This window comes from Helicoverpa zea, chromosome 20 (assembly GCF_022581195.2).
Source record: "Helicoverpa zea isolate HzStark_Cry1AcR chromosome 20, ilHelZeax1.1, whole genome shotgun sequence".
In the NCBI taxonomy this organism is placed as follows: domain Eukaryota; kingdom Metazoa; phylum Arthropoda; class Insecta; order Lepidoptera; family Noctuidae; genus Helicoverpa; species Helicoverpa zea.
The window spans coordinates 2,782,030-2,803,377 of record NC_061471.1 but is presented as its reverse complement, the minus strand read 5'-3'; the positions used below and the strand labels follow the sequence as shown (position 1 = coordinate 2,803,377).

General features: G+C 35.3%; 1 protein-coding gene across 1 annotated transcript in view; it reads left to right on the top strand.

The window, feature by feature from the left end:
• LOC124639998 (adenylosuccinate synthetase) overlaps positions 1-21,263 on the top strand; it is a 34,661-nt gene extending 13,398 nt beyond the window's left edge. Inside the window, exons 3-10 of the mRNA XM_047177552.1 lie at positions 439-572; positions 11,995-12,140; positions 13,771-13,976; positions 15,662-15,816; positions 16,345-16,469; positions 16,968-17,094; positions 17,531-17,651; positions 18,604-21,263. Of these exons, the coding sequence (XP_047033508.1) occupies positions 439-572; positions 11,995-12,140; positions 13,771-13,976; positions 15,662-15,816; positions 16,345-16,469; positions 16,968-17,094; positions 17,531-17,651; positions 18,604-18,659 (1,070 nt within the window). The 3' untranslated portion in view covers positions 18,660-21,263. The remainder of the gene's footprint in view (positions 1-438; positions 573-11,994; positions 12,141-13,770; positions 13,977-15,661; positions 15,817-16,344; positions 16,470-16,967; positions 17,095-17,530; positions 17,652-18,603) is intronic.
• Positions 21,264-21,348: the final 85 nt, after the last annotated feature.

The window sequence follows — 21,348 nt, the reverse complement described above, 5'->3', positions numbered from 1 at the left end:
TGTTGTTGCACCTACATTTGAATGCGATTAAATGATAAAAATGCGAATTGATTAAAAATATCTCAATGGCAAAAACCAACTCGTTGTTTTTCTATTGTTTCATTCAGAAGCTACCTTAATAACTCGATATAAATATGTAAACTTATGCACAAGGTAATGGGATATTTATGGAGTAATAAAAACTGTTTCTATCTGAACATGGCAGAATTTTCCCTGAACATGTCTGACACTGACTAACATGTTAATTTACCTTGGATGGGGTGTATAGTTTGCGCCAAATAACATTACACTTCTGAAGTTAGCCACTGGACTCCTTACATATTTTTTCAACCAAATCTTATCGAAAAACTTTGATTGTCCGAGCTAAACCTATCGACCGCTGAGCAATCCGACATTTTTTTAAAGTCTAAAATTAATCTTTCTCGTTTATTTGTGCAGGCAATGGCGTGGTCATACATCTCCCGGGTCTCTTCGAGGAGTTGAAAAAGAACGAGCTGAAAGGCATGAAAGGATGGCAAGACAGACTCATCATTTCAGACAGAGCACATCTGGTCTTCGATATGCATCAACAGGTAAGAACTTTTGCAGTCATTTGTTTTGAAGGAACACCAATTTTGGGCCTGGTTTTCGAGGGGAAATTAGATCTACATATCTGTCTACCTAATATTGTTTTCAAAGCTTCTACAATGAACACTTAATATAGCTATATTAAGCGCAAGGGTCTAAAGTGGAGGTCTAAAATAACGTTGGACATTCCATGCAAATGTTTTTGGGTATCAGAAATATTTGGAAAGATAGTACATAGGGACACAAGGATTGTGATGTTATTCTGAGAAGGCTTATGTTTAACTGATCACCAGAAATAGTAACAAATAGCAGACAAAAATAGTAAATGATCACCAAAATGAAACTCGCATTTTAATGTAAAATGATAACCAAAGTTTTAACACTTTGCTATCCCATTTAAGTGAAATTACTCCAAAATAAATCATGCGCAAGCCAAAAATAGTAAATGATCACCAAAATTAAACCACCATTTTAAAGTAAAATGATAACCAAAGTTTTTACATTCTGCTATCCTATTTAAGCAAAATGAGTCCAAATAAATCATTGTTATCCCAAAAGTAGTAAATGATCACCAAAAGTAGTGAATGATCATCAAAATTATACCAGCGTTTTAATATAAAATGATAATCAAAGTTTTTACATCTTGCTATCCTGTTTAAGTAAACTGACTCCAAAAAAATAAGTTCGGCCTGATACAATAAATGTAATTACATTATGGGGACCCTTTTCCTGCACTAGGGTGGAAAATTGTCTATTGCATGCCTCTAAACAGTGCGATAAGAGTGTGTTTTCGAGGGAGTGTATTGAGAAACACATTCTTCTTCTTCTTTCTCCTGCCCTGTTCCCAATTTTACTTGGGGTCGGCGCAATATGTCATTTTCTTCCATTTTCCCCTGTCACTCGTCATACTGACACTCACGCATGCATTGCAAGCCGGACACATAACTTAATATGGCATCATAATACTTTATTTGATAATAAGCCTACATTTTATGGCAATCACAGTGACTTATTTAGGCAAAAATAATACATTAATTTGGTCGTCAAGAGTTGGTGATCATTTACTAAATTTGGTGGTCGAATACAATTTAAAGTGAAGTCGTGACTAAAATAGCTGGTACTATTACATTTTTAGACTTTATTTTTCTGGTGTTCAGTAGATTTTTCTGGTTGCAAAACTAAGGGTATCAAAGCATTTTATGGTGGTCATTATATTTGTTCCCTTCTGAGAATACCTTTGAAAAATAAACTTTGTAACACAGACTAAGCTATTACAGTTATTTCTCAGTAATCTAATAATTAACAATATAACAAGGCCTGTCTTGTTTCATTCTGTTTACACGCCTTTTATCAAGCTTCACATAATTCTGGATCGTTCCAGCCCTTACTCGATATGAAGTACTAGCTGTTTCCCCGCGGTTTTACCCGCGTCCCGTGTTAATTGCTACCTGTACCCGCACAAAATATGTTATTCGAAAATGATGTGGATTTCTAACAAAGAAAAAAAAATTATGGCTTATTTGTTTCGGAGCATCTTTGGCTGTTGTTACGGGTAGTCAGAAGCCAGAAAGTCTGACAACCAGTCTTATCAAGGGGTATTGAGTTGCCCGTTTAACTGGGTTGAGGAGATCAGATAGGCAGTCGCTCCTTGTAAAACACTATTAGTCAGTTGCATCTAGGGCTGCCATCTCGAATTTTGCCAAACCCGGACAAACATTTAAAAAACCCGGACATTTGGCGTAAATCGCATTTTTCCCCCGAACCTAATTTGTAATCCCTTTACTATTAACATATACTTAAATTCAATGAGGTGCTTCCTTACATGAAAAGTGTCCGGGTTTTCCCCGGACACTTCTTGAAACCCCGCCCGGACGGCCCCCGGACGGCCTCCAAACGAGGACAAATCCGGGGAAACCCGGACGGATGGCAGCCCTAGTTGCATCCAGTAAGACTGGATACCGACCCCAACATATGTGGGAAAAGGCTAGGCACAGTACAAACAAGCAAAAACATGTTTCCTTTTTATTATATTGGGTAGTACCAAGATTGGTACTCGGGGAAGTCCATATTATAGTCCACGCTTGGATTAGAACAATGGCTTCTATTGGTCGCGCCATAACAGGCTGCAACATTTATGATTAAATATGCCAAAGTAGTTGCTTATTGCATTCCTAACTACATTGATTGTTTGCCTTTTGAGGAGAAGGATTTTGTTTGTTGAAGTTGTTTTAGAATCTTAGGAATTCGGGCTACAACATTAGTATGAACCATGTATGTACGTGTATGAACGGTTTGTTCCCACTAGTTCTACTGCTTAGTTCTACCGTAGAACTAATGGGAACTTTTTTTCCCACTAGTTCTACTATTTGAGGTGTAACAAAATAGTAGAACTAGTGGGAATTATGGAGTTTATTGGTATTCCCACTAGTTCCACTGAACATTGGCAGTAGAACTAATGGGACATAATTTTGTTCTACTAGGCAGAAGAAGTACAGTTGACAGCCGATAGTTGTGATTTTTTTTAGAGCTCAAAATCGATAGCAGTCAGAATAACTTAGATTTTTTTCATTACTTTCAACAAAAATCTAATGTTTTTCTTTATATAAGTACTAGGATAGCAGAAATGAAGAGGAGCTAGTTAATCTTTTTGTTCTTTTGATTTTTAAAAACCACCATTGTGGTGGTGTTTGACACATTGATTAAAAAAAAAACACACTAAAGTTAGTTTAGTTAAAAGGTTCTTCTAACCTACAGACAGACAGACATGTGTTGCTGGGGAGTTTGTTGCGCCACTTCTTCTTTCCAGCAAAAACACATAGGAAGTGGTGAAGGGTGGGCGTTTTGGGGGCTGTCTATTGTAAATTCCTGACGTTCAAAAAGTGCTGTCTTGCAGCCAAGTTTGAATAAATGATTTTTGATTTTTTGATTTTGATTTTTGATTTTGTTAGTTTGATGTGAGTGTTATGTTTGGAACTAACAGTCTTAATACAAAAGTTAAACATCTGTTGAACATTTGTCTAAAAATAGTGTGGCTACAAAAGGGACCTTAGTTCAACGTCGTTTGACATTTTTAGACAAGTGTTCAACAGACTATTAAAAGTTTTTGTGGTACGACGGTAAATGTCCGAATTATTTTGTAATTTTTTAAGTGTGTTTTTTAAAACGATTATTTTTGTTTGATACTAGCTTCTGCCAGCGGTTTAACCCGCATCCCGTGGGAAGTACTTCCCGTACCGGGATAAAAAGTAGCCCATAGCCTTCCTCGATAAATGGGCTATCTAACACTGAAAGAAATTTTCAAATCGGACCAGTAGTTCCTGAGATTAGCGCGTTCAAACAAACAAACAAACTCTTCAGCTTTATAATATTAGTATAGATTTTTTTGCCTAAATTATAGGGCTGCAGTTCAAATAGCCAGTCTCTTCAAAGTTATTTTTGCGTTATTGTATACTTACATTCCTATTCAATGTGTATTATTATAAACAATGTCTTTTAATTAGCATTCGCAGTGTTGTAGATAAATATCAATGTCTGATTTTAAACACCACCTAGCTCCTCTTCATTTCTGCTGTCCTAGTACTTTTATAAAGAAAAACATTTATTTTTTGTTGAAATTCATGAAAAAAATCTAAGTTATTCCGACTGCTATCGATTTTGAGCTCTGATAAAAATCACAACTACAGATAACCACGGGCCACGGACACGGCGAGATGTCACCCAGGCGCGTCGACTGTACTTCTTCTATCTAGTAGAACAAAATGTCCCATTAGTTCTACTGCAAATGTTCAGTGGAACTAGTGGGAATACCAATAAAAACCATAATTCCCACTAGTTCTACTATTTTGTTACACCTCAATTAGTAGAACTAGTGGGAACAAACCGTATGAACGAAGTATGTACCATGGGGGGAGCTCATGATCTATACTTATAATAAATCTGTAGAGAGGTCAATTCTGTACATTTAATATATTTCCAAAATAACTATTAGGGGGTGATACGTGATCGATACTGATGCCAAAAATGCAATCAGTAAAATTTTTGTCTGTCTGTCTGTCTGTCTGTCTGTATGTTCGTTATGGAAACGAAAACTACTTGACGGATTTCAATGAAACTTGGTACAATAATTCTTCGTACTCCTGGGCAGGTTATAGGGTACTTTTCATCACGCTACGATCAATAGGAGCAGAGCAGTGAAGGTAAATGTTGGGAAAACGGGAGAAGTTACTCCATTTTTTATGTTTCCGTCGCGTATGCAGCCTTAATGGTTAAAGCTACACAGAAACCAAGTATGACGGAAATGTTCTCCTTAAAATTATGTAAAATAATTATATATTACCACACATAGGTATATTACCTTGACAGTATATGTCTATCTTTTATGGTTGGCTCACAATAACACGTTTAACTCTCGATAGCCTCTCTTTGCACAAAGACCAAATCTAACGCGGACGAAGTCGCTGGCAGAAGCTAGTTTGAAAATATTGCTGTGATTTCTCTGTCATTAGCTTAAACAGTCTTTCAAGTAAAGCTCTTGCACCTACTAGAAGTTCCATAATTCATATGAAGCCTATCATGTTCCGCCGGCTGAAAGAAATCTTATCGACAATGCAACACAGATATTTCAAAAGAACCTTTATAAAGGCAATTTCTTCGAAAAGACCATTAAAATAACGAAGTAACAAGCCAACAATTGAAACAGTCACTAAGTGAGGCCTAATCGCTGAAAAAGCAAACGCGTGACGAGTGACGTATGCGCATATAATTTGCGCGAGTACGCTGTGACGTCATCAAACGGTCAAGGAGGCGAGACGATGCGTATCACGTTTATGATATAATAAACAATATTAGTTTGTGATTGACTCGGTAAGGGGCAAAGGCCTGCTTCCCGTCTCTGTGGTACGAAAGTTTATCGGTGTCATTTGTTTTGTCACCTTGGAAATAGTTCACCTAGATTTCTAGAATGATATTATCATAATTATAACATTGTTTTTTCTGTTAATTACCGCTCACTAACACGCATGACCAACGTGGTGAGTATGGGCAAATCTCCTCAGCTCTTGGGAGGCCTTTGACTAGCTGTGATGACAACAATTATGTACCTACTTGCAGTTTCATGGTGATAAAATGAATACAAAAAAAAGTAAATATATAATATCGTAGGATGACGGGAAGTCTCTTAGGGAGAAAACGACGTCAGGTGTTTGAAGTTTGTCAAGTTTTGCAGCTCTGACTTTTTCAGGTCTCATTTAAAAATAAAAATCCTAAAATGTCACCGTCTATAGCCGTCTATTAAAAGCACTCCCACATGGCTTACCTAATCATAACGTGATCTAATCATCATAAAAACCAAAACGGTACCGTTGTCAAAAAAATATGTTAAAAGAAATAATTTTCTTTTATAATACGAAAAGTTCCTGAAATGATAGTGGACTCTCAAATAATTTCTCATATTCGCTTTGCTGAATCTTGTCAGGAAAGATGCCGTTTTCTCTTATATTCAGTAAAATTTATGTCAAATACAACTTTCATAAGTTTCTCTTATATCTTGTGCTGTGTGCAGGCAATATTTATTATTGTTATCAGCATCTTAATTTAGCACATTAAATGTGATTGCATCGGCCTTCAGACGTCAACACACGTAAAACATCCGTTAGTAAGTCATTAAAGGTGACTGTGTACTTATCTTTTTTGTGCACCGTGCCGTCACACGAGTCACGCCCCGAATTGTGACGTAGATATACTCATCTGTGGAACATTAGCGTACCTACTTTATATCTATACTAATAAATTAAAAAGGAAACATTTTTATGTTGGTTTGTACCCTCATCATCATCTCCCAAACCTTTTGTGAACTATTGAGTACTTACCATCATTTTACAAAAAGCGACTGCCTATCTTACCTCCTCAACCTAGTTACCCGGGCAACCTGATACCCTTTGGATAGACGCGTCAGGCGTCAGGCTTCCTGGCTTCTGACTACCCATAACGACTGTCAAGGATGTTCAATGACAGTTTGTACCCTAAAGACTTTGAAACTACCGAATCCATTTGGAAAATGATTTTACTCTTGGAAAACCAAACTCTTCCCGAGTAATTAGGCTATACATATATAATATGTACAGTCATGTTCAACTAATTAAAGACACCCCCCGACTCGAAGTGAAATAAATAGTTATGGTACTGACATGAGCTAAAGCACGGTATAAAATGTAATGTTATTATTTTTAAAACAAACCTTACATTATGTTTTTTTAAATTGAGGACAAAAAATATTTACTTTCTTTAATATTTTAGACATAACGCTCTATGGGAACTGAACACTAACTTTTGTAGCGGATACTTGGCTGGTCAGCTAATTAAAGACAGTAAAAGCTAAGTTAAGGAAAAAAAACGACAGATAAAAATAGTCGCCATACTTTTTTTTTTAAAGTGAGTAAAATATTTATGAGAACTCAAATTAGGTAATAATTTAGGTTTCCTTCATTAAAATTTTTCATTTAAGTCCAATCAATACGACTAAAACAAATATTTTGGTAAGTAAAATGTTTCAGGCTTTTTTGAATAAAGTTTTATCATGCGGATTCATTCATACCACTTGAACTGTAATAAGGACATGGTAATAAATTTATTATTAAAGATGCCTTGTTAATGGCACTAAAAAAGTAAAGGTTTGAGAACAACTGAAAACCCACGCCAAGGAAAACTTGTCCGCAAACAGACTTTACTGTGGTGTTATAATAAAATAGTGAATCATTTACATGATTCGGTACTGGTTTTTTTGGAAGCCTTCTGATGCTAAAAGGACAACAAACGTGTCTGCAGAACTTTTAGACTACAACCGGATCGGGAAAAGCTGTAGGGCATGGGCATATGAAGATCTTACTTTTGGGAAAGCACCGCGTATCCATACAGTAGTTGGCGTTTTCTATCAAAGGTGAAAGTTGCTCTGAACAAGTATTAAAAAAATATTTTTTTATCTGATAAAACAAAGCAATTTGATAAATTCTAAAAAAAAATGATTTTAGTCACCTCCAAAACATGCGATGGAACCAAAGTACACCAAGGAAGTTCTCAAACGTAGGAGGCGAAAATGTTATAGTGTTTGGCTGCTCGCCACTGTTTGTGCAAGACCTTTCAGAGAGGTATTATTAAAAATAGGCGAATTCAAGTACTATAATAGTTCAGAAATAAGCATATTGTTATAAGCTAAGCATAATTTACCGGTCATTAGGACTTTCCAAATTAGAAAAGTTCTGAAAAACACTGCAAGAGTAGTAAAAATGATTCTTTGATCGGGCAAGTTATGACATTTTGGTTTGGCCTATTGCAAATCCAATGAAACTAAAACTGGTAATAGGCGAAAAATACCATGGCAATAAGTCGTACATGGAACATCGATCAATTTTACACAGAATTTAATTAAACATGGAAGAAAATTCCCTTAGCGACTTCTACAAAACTGACCGCTTGCTCGTTCAGGGATGTTGTACTGTTATTGAGGTAAAAGGAAATAAACCAAATATTAATACTTATTGGAATGTTTAATTATAGAGTAGGGAATGTAGTTGTAGAAAGGTAACTCCAATAATATTAATAATTTGTATTTCTTCCTCTGAGCAAATGGAGTGTCTTTAATTAGATGGCCAGGCTATCGTTATGGATCATACCGCTCGGGATTCGGATAAAGCGAAAAAAAAAACTAGGGGCGGGGGATTATTAAATATAGTCATTAGTTTTAACATTTCACAATGGCTTCTTAAATATTTTAAAATAGAAAAGAAAGTTCCCACGGCAATGTAAAAAAAGAAATACAGATGAAATGCCCCGGTAAGTTAAGATTCCAACAGTGTCTTTAATTACGTGTCCATGACTGTATATTATCCCCGTACGAACAGTTCTCACGGAACGCGAGTGAAACCGCGGAAAACAGCTAGTTATTGTATAATCTAAATAACGTTGGATAAACGGTTTTATACGCTTTGATCCTACGCGATATGGCTGTGATAATGAGTTTGTGTAACAATCAAATTACGAGTGTATTATGTACTTCTAAAAGTCTTTTATAGGATTTACGTAGGCTAACAAAATTATAGATGGCTTATGTCCTTGATAAAGCTTTGAATTTCATAACGTATATTTACACATAACATACAGTATATTTACATGACAAAAAAAAACATACAAAAAAGTCTGTAATATTTGTTTTCTGATACACAGATATTTGGAACTAATTTAATAATATCTGAACGGATACCAAAATGATACACAGCGTTTTCCATCTAATATCCGCAACCCAATTAATTGGGGAAACCGATATCCCTAATATTTGGTAGCTAGACTCTCGGCCTTTCTTATTGACATCTTAAACAAGGTGTTACATAAGTACTCGTAAAACTAGAAGGGGGGTAAAATGGCTCATTATAACTGGTCAATAACCCATGTTTTTTAAACCATAATATCAATTGTATTTTACCGCGAATAAAACAATTTACACACTTAACAGAAACGGTTTAAAATATGTTTCGAAAACAGTACTGTACTGCTGAAGTGAGATAAATGTGTGTACATTGTGAAACTTTGTGAATGGAAACAATTTTTTTTTAGGTACAAAACTGTTAAAGTATGTGTTACAACAAACCACAGAATTTACGAATGTAGTAAATATGTAGATACCTACATATGATAGAATTATGTGCATCATATGCACAACATATATGTATCTGAGGGCACGGCAGTGCCCCAGCCAAGACTCGAGCAAAGCGGGCACGGCCGTACCATCTTTTCTCGAAGCGTTTCGCGGCTATTTCAGCCCTCTGTATCTTCCATGTGAACAAAGCTAGGAGTTTAGGTTTTCGATGACCAAGAGTAAGTATTAGAACAAGCTCAGTCTCAAAATTACAAGACATTTGAATAAATAGTTTACGAGCTATGAGCGATCAAAGTTACACCATTTTGTCACTGACTCACTGACCGATCATCAAAAGTCTAAGGTACTTCTAGCAAACTTAGAACCTTCAAATTTGGCACCAAGATAGGTTATTAGCTACATATAAAGGGAAAATTATAAAAACCTTAAAACTTAATAAAAAAATAGGAAACAAATTTATATTTGCGTTCTTTCAAGAACATTGTGTATGAATTTTGACTGCATTGATAACTTTGTTATTTATTTATGTACAAAATGTTATTATTTGTTTTATTGTTACGTAGTGTGGTGTATTGTTATTATGTTTAAGCTAGGTTAAAATGAAATGAATAATGATAAAATCTTTCATATTAATGCAGTGCGACAAATACTGCATGCTCGCACGATAGATGGCGTTGTCCTGGTCTAAATCGCGCTATGGTTTCGTTATATAGCTTAGTATAAGTAGTACTAAAAAAAAAAAACAAATTTCATGTGATAGCGCCATCTACCACTGAAATAAATCTCTTTCATTTTTAAAGATATTCGATTCAAAAATTCGACAATTTTGAAATTTTTTAGTTTATTTAAAAAAAATGTTGTGTACATATTTAGTTAGTTGCATGTAAGTTAATTTAATTTGTTATACCTATACTTAGAGAAGAAAGAGACCTACAAAAAATAAATTAGATCCCACCAAAAACATTAAATGTAAAAAAAAGCCAATCCTCTACGCAATTCCTCCACCGTAAAAAGTTTTGAGATCGCATAGAAGCCAAGTCCTGTTCAACTTTATTTGTAATAATAAATCAATATTTTGTGACTATATCAATAGTTTTGTTCACATTACAATAATATTGTCTTGGCCGTGAGCACAAGTTAAAAGTCGCTCCTTGAAATAATGTGTAAATACCATTGAATTGATAAATTCTATATGGACATGATTTTACGATTGGACTGATTATGGACTGATTGGAATTTGAGATCACTATGGACTAAACATAAGCCATAGTACATGTGCAGTTCATTGATGTTGGATGATACTGACTGACGGTCATTTAATAACAATTAAATAAACTAAAAGTATTTAATTCTGTAATATTAAACTTCATGTTTGACTTTCCCCTCTCCAAGATATGCTGTATTATATTTGTAGTTTATTGTGCTCATGGCCAAGTCAATATTATTGTAATGTGAACAAAACTATTGATATAGTCACAAAATATTGATTTATTATAACAAATAAAGTTGAACAGGACTTGGCTTCTATGCGATCTCAAAACTTTTTACGGTGGAGGAATTGCGTAGAGGATTGGCTTTTTTTTACATTTAATGTTTTTGGTGGGATTGTGTATATATTTTAAATGCTTACGAAAACAAAACAAAAATTAATGCACTATGTAATTTTATTTTATTTAGAAATTATTTACCCTTAAAAAAATCCGTCAATTTCGTTTGGGTTTCTGTTTTTGTATTTCGTTTTTCTCTAACTAGGTACTGATGGACCGTCTCCAACGCATTTGAAGCTAGCTTCATTGTAATGATCTTTATTTCTGTTTCCGGAATCTGTGCGTTTTGACATGATGCAGAACTGAACTTTCCTTTGCAATTGATAACTATAGTTCCGACAACCAGGATGGTACACAAGCACACGTGTCCGTTCCAAAAGAATGCGATAGAATAACAATATTATTAGTTTCACGAAATAGAATAGGTACAATATTGACGAGAAAACAATACAAAAACAATGGTGCCACGAAAGTTAAGAATGAGTCGTAAAATTGCAGATGTTAAAAAGGTTTTGGGAGCTTAAAATGACGGTTCCTGGCTATTACTCTCACTAATTGAGTTTTCTCACTTATCCAGTTCTCACTTATCCAGGTTTGACTGTATATTTTTTGAATACTTTTATAACACATTGTATATTGGTTTGTCCCACTTTCTCGCTTCGTGTACCAACCGACCCTTGTTACTTTGCTCCCTAACTATTTATGTTATCAGAGTCCAACGTTTGTCTATACAAACATGATTATTACGTGTGTGGAGTGATAATGTGAGAGTTATGACAAGTGTGCTAATATGTCTGTTAGTGATAGTGACCATCTAGGTTGAAGTGATAAGTAACTTCGACTTGTTAGTTTTATGCTGGTTATAACAGAAACTGAGTCTTACTATCCGCATGTCATAGCAATCGCAGACATAGAATAGCCCAAAATGGTGTTGGCAAAAATTGTTTACAATGTTTACATATTAACATATACAAACATATTAAATGTTTAGACATTCAATTTTTATCTGAATTTCTTGAGAGCTAAATACAATTGCCAAATTGAAGAATTCATGTTGACACAGCACGAATTTCCTATGAAGGAGTTCCTTGCCAAATGTTGTCCTAAGATTGGTGATATAGGACCATATTTTTGGTCTGAACTGACAGATCAAGTCTATACAATTTTACATATTTCGAAAGCATATCAGTTTCATTTAATTCCATTACTAATGTTACCCTTACATCTTTCTAGGTGGACGGTCTCCAAGAGGCAGAAAAGGGGAAGAACTCGCTAGGCACCACAAAGAAGGGTATCGGCCCGACCTACTCATCCAAAGCCACGCGCAATGGACTCCGGATTGGAGACCTGCTGGGTGACTTCGCTATGTTTGAAGAAAAGTGAGTGATAATTTTACATGTAGAAAGGCACATTAAGTTACTCCATCTGCCTAGCCTTTTCCAAATATGTTGGGGTGAGCTTCCAGTCTAAGATGATGCAGCTGAATACCGGTGTTTTTCATAGAGAGACTGTCTGCCCTGACCTCCACAACCCACTTACCTGGACAACCCCATACCTCTTGGTAAGATTGGTTGTCAGACTCTTCACATCAAGCTACTCCAATCTGTGAAATCCCAACCAACATTGAACTGTATATTTTTTGGATAGGGTTGAAAATCTATTGAAGAAAGTTGGTAGACTTTATAGTAGCTGATGTGTTGGCATCTGTAAACGGTTATTTTTACCAAGGTGGAATCCAAATGATCCTTCGTATTTACTCACTCTAGCTAATAATAACAAATTCTATGCAGGCATTCCTAAAATGACTGCGCTCTATCAACTCGATGGGGTGCGAAAGATAAGTTGTGTAAATATATTTTTTACCAATGCTGCGGGGTTGATAAAGTTTTTTTAGGGTTCCAATGAGTGAAACGGGACCATATTACTAAGAATTAACACAGCCATATGAAGCTTGGTCGAGTGCAAATTTAAAATATTCGTGCTGTGTCATGCCATCTATAACCTCTAGTTAGTTCTTCGATAAACTTAAAGTACCTATATGGTGGGGTAAATCAAATATATCATATTAAAACATGAATAAGTAATAAAATAATAATATAAGTCTGAGCAATCGTTATCATTATGGTAAGTGGTAGCCTTGAGTGTAAATACTTAAATCTATATTCCTATGTGATTTGTTCAATAAATAACATATGTCATTTTACATGACAAGTAATATCGATCGGCCTCGATTCACTGATTATATTTAATTGTTTACCTCTTTTAATTCCATAAGTTATTGATTATATTTTCTCATAAAATGGATTTTATTACGCATAAGAAATTTCTATAATTTCATTAATATCAAACTAAGTTTACGCAATGCAAACATTGCAATATCATCTTTATGGTAACAAATCATATTTTAGTCTCCCTTCATAAATCAATAATACATTTTGGCTATTATAGTTCGGCCATTCAGAGAATGCGTTCCTGACACGTCGCGATTGAACTGACGACGTAACTTTGCAATGGCGTTGCAGTTACGATAAAAATATTTTTGCTGGTTGTTTACCGTTTTAACAATTGAGGAGCATTAAAACAACATTATTATATCAATAATCAATGAATGTAGTTACGTCGTCAGTTCAATCGCGACGTGTCAGGAACGCATTCTCTGAATGGCCGAACTATAAGGGTAGGTTAATTGAGCTACTGTTTCAGAACTTACTTATATATTTCCTATGTTCTTTTCGTTTGCCATGTTGGTCATATTTAAGGAGACACCTACATGTGATTCGAATTAAGTTTTTAGACCAATATACACATACACTACTGGCTTCCACCAGGGGTTTCTTCTGCGTCTTCCACGAATCCCACCATGCGGGCCCATAAAAATAAGCTATCTAACAAAGAAAGAATTTGTCAAATCGGACCAACACTTCCTCAGATTAGAATGTTCAAAGTTTTCTTCAGCTTTATGACATAAGTATCTAATATATACTATGAAAATATTCCCTCATTTTCCAGGTTCCGAACTCTAGCAGCGAACTACAAGCGCATGTTCCCGTCTCTAGAGGTGGACATTGAAGCTGAACTGAACCGTTACCAAGAGTACGCCACCATGATACGACCCATGGTGCGAGACACGGTGTCGTATCTACACAAAGCCATTAAAGAGGGCAAGAAAGTGCTCGTAGAAGGCGCTAATGCTGCCCTTTTGGATATCGATTTTGGTAAGTTCCTTTTTTAACCGACTGCGAATAAGGAGGTTCTCAATTCGAAACTGAACTCAGCCGTTACCAAGAGTACGTCCCATGGTGCGAGACACCGTGTCCTATCTACACAAAGCCATTAAAGAGGGCAAGAAAGTGCTCGTAGAAGGCGCTAATGCTACACTACTGGATATTGATTTTGGTAAGTGGAGTATTTTTAACCGACTGCGAATAAGGAGGTTTTCATTTATTTATTTATTTAACAGTTTATGTACACACACAGAATACAGAGAAGAAGAAAAATAGAACAGATAGTACAAAGGCACAGCTTCATTTCGAATTTTAGTATTTTTTTTCGTCATAATAGCTTGAACCTGCGGTTTAACTCGGGTCTTCGCGCTCGCATATAAAAAAGTAGCCTTCCTCAAGTCAATTATTATTTCAAGATTAAGAATGAAACACGTGTAATATGTAAATAAAACATGAAAATTGCGATATAATTCCAATTATATAAATGCGTTTATAATTTTTAAACTTATCAATAGCTATTATTTACATGACTCAGAATTAGTCCCTCTTACCGTAAATTAACCGGTATTTTGCAGTAACCGTAACATCTCGAATCGTATTACCGATTACTGTTATCTGAACCCTAATTAATCTGAGTGTCCACGTGCTGCAATGATAACTCGTGGTCGGCTTGTTGATAAGGGCGTGTAAACATGTGATAGTGACCACTGATAAGTGCAGGCGTCCCGGGAATTGACTATATATCTGGGGTATATGCTTGTTATATGGGATAATATATGTATACTGTTGTATGTTCATACTTTGTTTAGTAGTAAGAACAAACAAAAATAAGTATATAATGTGATAATTTTGTCCTAGTAATATTTGAGGATAAAATGTATTCTGTTTTTTACATTATAAATGGTCGAAAATTATTGTTTGAGAGCATTGTTTTTCGAATGTAGTGTCATACAATCCTATCACTTTCGAGTGATTAATATTAGTAATCACAAATAAATTGAGAATATATCTCTGCCAGGAATAAATAGTGTCATTAATCTGATTGATTAGATATTGATATAATTGATTGGTTTAATCTAATGTAGGATTAAAATCTAATTATTTGTGACTGTCAATTTTAATTATATTTTTATCAAAAAGAAAATAGGTCTTGTAGATAAGAAATCGGTCTCTTCGTCTTAATACATAACTTCTTTTAACAATTTAAGCATTGAGGATCTGAGGATCTTTATTTAAAGTCAACAAAAAATTATACTTATCGAATTCTGGATTGGATTAATTTAATCCACACATACGTCAGTTTTCATAAAACAACTGCTTACTTTGATAAGTCAACATTAAAACGAATAGCAAATACAGATACCGGCACGGATATTGGGCTCTCGGTGGAAGAGTGGGGATCGCTTTGCGCACCCGTACGCATAAGGCAATAAGGCAGTAAATCGCTTCTGCGCAGGTGAAGGTCATGGCCCGATATCCGTGCCGATAACTGTACTTGTTTTAAGAAAAACATAGAACGGAAATGTTTCCGATGAACTTGAAAGAATGTTACTAGTAAGATGACGGCAAATAGAAGAGTATGGAAGGGCAAAACATACTTCGCCGACCCCAAATAATAAGGATAAAGGCAGAAATATAATGAAGACCCATACTAACAATTTTCCTTTACCTTCCAGGCACCTACCCCTACGTGACGTCATCGAACTGCAGCATAGGCGGCGTGTGCACGGGGCTGGGCTTGCCGCCGCTGGTCATCGGCGAAGTGCTGGGCGTTGTCAAGGCGTATACAACGCGCGTGGGGGACGGACCTTTCCCTACTGAGTTGCATGATGTACGTAGATTTTTTGTATGATTAAGTTGAGGATAGATTTGGGAGGAGTGCAAAGAGTATTTTTCTGAAAATTTGAAGAAGGTGTTACGTCAGTGATGATTAACTTTCATGTTTCATGTAGTAGGGTTTCCTTGTGAATCTATAATTAGCACCAAGAAAGGCATACTTTCTAATCAGGTTAGCTCCTAGTCCTTAAGCAATTTCTGCAAAATCAGTTTGGAACACTTTTAAATTCGTGTTTCAAATGATTTGTCTACTAAGGCCTTGTAAAGATCAAAATGGTTACTGAAGTATTAAAACTACTACTATATTACTAAGAAATACAAGTTTTTCTTACCATCTCAAATAAAAAATGACATCAATTTACAGATAGATTCTTTGCATTCACTTGTTAAAAGATGTTGTTAATGGTCACAGTAATATTAAAATTCAATATGCATTTTTTTCCTCTCTTCAGCTAAGAAAAGGCCAATTTTTGTAAAAGAATGAGAAATATACCTATAATCTATCCCATTCTTCCATCGGCAGGAGACAGGGCGACTGCTCCAGGAGCGCGGGCACGAGGTGGGCGTCACCACCAAGCGCGTGCGGCGCTGCGGCTGGCTCGACCTCGTCGTGCTGCGCTACACCGCCATGGTCAACGGATACACCTCGTTAGTACCAGCTGTCTAGCCCTTTCCTAGCTATTGGGGTCGCTTTCCAGTCTAATTGGTGCAACTAAGGACCAGTGTGCCACATGGAATAAAACTGCCTATTTGACCTCCACAATCTACCCGAATTCATTATTATACTATTCATCATCATCTCCCAAGCCTTTCCCAACTTTGCTGGAGTTGGCTTCCAGTCTAACCGGATGCGGTTTAATACAAACTGCCTATCTGACCTGCTCAACCCAGTTACCCAGGCAACCCCTTTGGTAAAACTGGTTGTTAGACCTTCTGACAACCTACAACGACTGTCAAAGTTGTTTAAATGATAGAAGGGACCCAAAAATGTATCGTGCATTCATCATGTCATTGTCATTATGTATACATTGGTTTTATGGAAGAAATCCAATCAGGCATGTGGAAAATTAAACGAGTTCAATCATAGTAGCTTAAGCTAGTTAAAAAGACTAATAAATATTAAAAGGCAAAAATGCAATATTCCAGGTTATGTCTGACAAAGATGGATATCCTCGACACGTTGCCGGAGATCAAAGTCGGCATCGCGTACAAGTTGAACGGCAAGAAGATCGAATACTTCCCCTCGTCGATGGCCGAACTCAGCAGTGTTGAAGTAAATATCATTATACATTAAACATTGTTTACGCATTTACGCGTATGTGTCCCAAAGAATTATGCGGATGTGTGCCGGTAGTTAAAATCTTGACTTAGTAGCGTGCAATAAATAAACCACACATTTAATGCTATGGGCTTGTGCTAAGAAATTGCCAGAGAAAGCTGATAAAAGCCGTACCAAGGAATATACAAATCCGCACCAAGCTTTGAGTTCAAAGACCACAATATATAAAATGTCTAAATAGACAGCACATTGGTTGTATTTACTCAAAATGTCTTACTTAAATATAAAACAGATCATTGTAGTATGTATCGCGACGATCTATGTTTTACAAATGATGTATTTTTTATACCTTATCGTATTTCCAGACAGTATATTGTCATCTGCCTAGCCTTTTCCTAATAACTATAACTCTCATTTTATGTGTCTACAGGTGGAATACAAGACGTTGCCGGGCTGGGCGTGCAGTATAGAGGACGTGCGGCAGCTCGACAAGCTGCCCGAGCCCGCCAGGAACTATGTCAAGTACATCGAAGAGTTCCTGCAAATACCTGGTGAGTTTGTGTACGTTACCCAGGCCAGATGTTGTCGAAAATGGTCATTTGAATCTTATAGATAATTAGTTGAGCGGCTTCTGTACTTGTTGCGCACATTTTTAAATTTGTTGCGCTTATAGTTTTTTAATTATTTCACAAAAACATTTCCTGCTGGCGTAACGTTACGTCTTTCTAATGGGAATATTTAAATAAATATTACCTATAAAATTTGTTGTCTAGATAAAGTAAATGTTGTGCCATATTTTGTCTTTGTTCTTTCTTCGGTTGCGAAGTTATTCGGTAACGTTTATGGTTTTGCTAGATCTTTGAAATGGTTAAGCGGATTCTTATCATATTTTGACCTGCGGATGTCAGACTCTATTTACCAGGGCCGCGTTGACTTTTCGAACAAAACCGTAGACACTTATAGCTTACATTACTTCGGTATAGTTCTCGACAAACGTTATGTCGGCTAGGAACATCACGCGCATCGCTGCACAGAGCGAGAACAATTTTATATTAATTAGGGTTTAGCAAGATATTTTTGTCTGTTAAATCGATAGATATCGTTTTCAAATGTTGTTAATGTGGAATGCAAGGAATTAATGCGTCTGAAATCGTTTCTCTAAAATCCTCGTTTTCTCAATATCTGGCAAAGTTTCAATCAAAACAAAGATAAAATTGTATTATTAATTACAAAAACGTAACCATTGTGCAATAATGTTAAGCAGCTGCTATTTCGGTCTTGATTTTGTAAATACGTATAATTATGTATTTCGATCTCTCGTGGTGAGGTGGGGAGGTAGCTTAGACCGGGAAGGTTATAGGGCGCGGGCGAGTCTAGGGAAACAGCTAGTAAATGTATATAGATAATGCCTTGTTATTTCAAAGAACAAACGGCCGATTAGTTTTTATTTCCAAAAAATAATTTACTTATCCTGTATTTTAATAATTTGTTTTTCTATTACAGTAAAGTACATCGGCGTCGGCCAGGGTCGGGAGTCCATCATCAGCACAGACGCTTAACGTCGAAGCGTCCGCCACTTAGTGTCACTTTCTATGTAATGTTGTTCTTAAGTAAGGTATGGGCTGCGAGATACCTCTTTTGCGCTCAATATAGTACTTAATGAGAAAGGCACGGTATGGGAAAAGAAACCACCTTGGTTAAAAAAACCACTTATTATACGGGAATAGAATATGATTGGTGTATTAATACATCTGCTTAGCTATAATAGATTTTTATGATACAGTTTCTTGACTTAATTTCGTCAAAAATGTGTACAATGGCAGAATACTTATGCATGAAGGCTTCTACTTATAAGAGAAATGATGAGAAAAAGAACAGTATTTGAAATTGGAAACAGCTCAATGGTATAACGTTAAGTTGACTCTAAACACGCGATTATCATAAGAGTACACGATAAAGCAAATATGTAATATGTATTTCTAACTGACGTGACGATTCAGTACTTAAAAATAATGTAAAAGTTCAAGATAAACTCTAAACTGTCTAGGAAGCCTTATCCTTGCCTAACACAGGGAGCCTTATCCTTTAGTTAAAGCAGATTGAAAAGCTTTATTCTTGAATTTATATTTAAAAAAACCGTAGACAAAAGTTAAGACGAAGGAGTTTTTAATGTTGTGTTTAAGGAGTTTTTAAACCTGAGCGCAAAAGAGGTACTACTAATTCTCAAAACGCAGTTCTCCGCTGGCTTATATACCTAACCGTTGTTATATAATATGCAATACATTTTTTTATAGTTCAGCCAACAGACACGTTTTTTTATAAGTTCAGGGCTTATTATCAATTGCCTGTTTCTCGGAATTGAGTCTATATGTAATGTTATGACAATATACACCATAATGTGTTAAAAGACAAGCCTTATGCCTTAAAATGAATGTTTTTCTTAAGCTATATGTGAAATAGTATCCTTTGTAACACGACGCAATAAATAACAAATGAAATCATTATATTTATTTTAAAAGGAGGCTTAATACGAACTCGTAATTATCATTTCAAAATGAGTATTTGCTTACTTCAAAGAAAAATCTCGCCTAAATACATTCTTAAAGCTAATTTTGAGATCGTGTTAAACCTTCGACATATTTATGCCTCCATGTACTTACAGTTTCAGCTACAATCCAGTACTTATGAACACTTAACTTACTATTATTTTTTAAATATGGTCACCCAACTGGTTGACTATCTTGTCTTTGGTGCAACTTATGAGAAATGTCTCATCTCGAATACATGAGTCCCTTTTATTATATTGTAGTTGGAACGTAAAAATATATATACACTATAATAATTATGTATACATAAAAGCTTGCTTCACTAGTCAATAAACAGTGACCGAATGGTGCCGGTTTTATACAAAAGTAATAATATTAATACAGTATTGTTCATTGAAATAGCATTGGCTAAGTGTTAGCTAACTAATCTTGCCTGTTTATTAGACAATTTTATAAACGTGTAGGTGGAATTATTACATTGGTATCGTATCAGAATATTGAGTATTTAGAATTTATATAAATGTCTTTATTGGGAAGTGTAGCTTGAAGTGTATTTGGTAGATTTCGTATTTAAGTTCACTAGATGTTCTAACGAGTTGTTGCTGTTAATTCATTTAGGCCCAAGTTTACTGGCAACATAAACGTCAGTTTTCTTATGTACTACTTTACTATTATTTTCACGTACAATTTTGAAATTTAATAGTATTTCTAAGAAATACGGACGTTCACGTTGTCCGTGAACGTGGCCTTGGTGATCTTAAATACGATATCCTACCTACTTAGTGAAATAATTTAGCTAATTATTAAAATAACGTATCATCATAAAGTTTATAGAATATATATTTCACAGCGGATTTAGTACAAATAACTGTTGGTGGTATTTATTGGCGGCATTGCCAAGTTTCCTTTCGCAGCAATAATAGTGGTAATTAATGTATAAACAATCAGTTGTGGTGCAGCGGACACCGTGATGGCGGAGTTATATACTTGTAAAGTATTATTTTAAAGACACCAAGGCTTAATTATTCCTAAAGTTAATATTTAGTTCACTCGTTCTAAGGTGTAACACGCGATCCAGGGTTACAACACACGTTAGCGTATTGCTAAACTAACGACTTAGATGAAGCACGAAATCAATAAAACCCTGGAATCAACACATTTTTTTTCTAATTTTAATTTTTATTCTTCATCAAATTGACAGTGTCGGTTTTTGCACAAAAAAAATAGCAGTACTATGAATAAAGACCTTTTTAGTGTTAATAATTTTAACGTTTGTTTGAAATCAATTCTTTTTACTAACTTTTTCATTTAGGGCTATTATTTCAGCGTTCAATGTAATCGTGAATCGTCGACACAATTTAGACATTATTTTAAAATAATATTTAATAAAATTTTACAAAGGCCCATTCCAAAGATCTTTTCAAATAAAATATTGTATGTACTTATTTAACGAATCATCGTTTTGCTTCTACATTCTGTGAGTCGTGTTTTTTATGTGATATAATTGTGTATAATTAATACGAGTATTCACATTAATATAATATGGATTTAAAAATGTTATATCAATGTTAGTATTCAACTACAGTTAATATGCCAATAAAACGGTTTATTCTTTTATGCGTGTGTTTTATTTTTAAACGGTTTTATTTAGCTCACCCCGTTTGTTTTATTAGACAGTTATCCTTTGCAGGTATTTGTACCC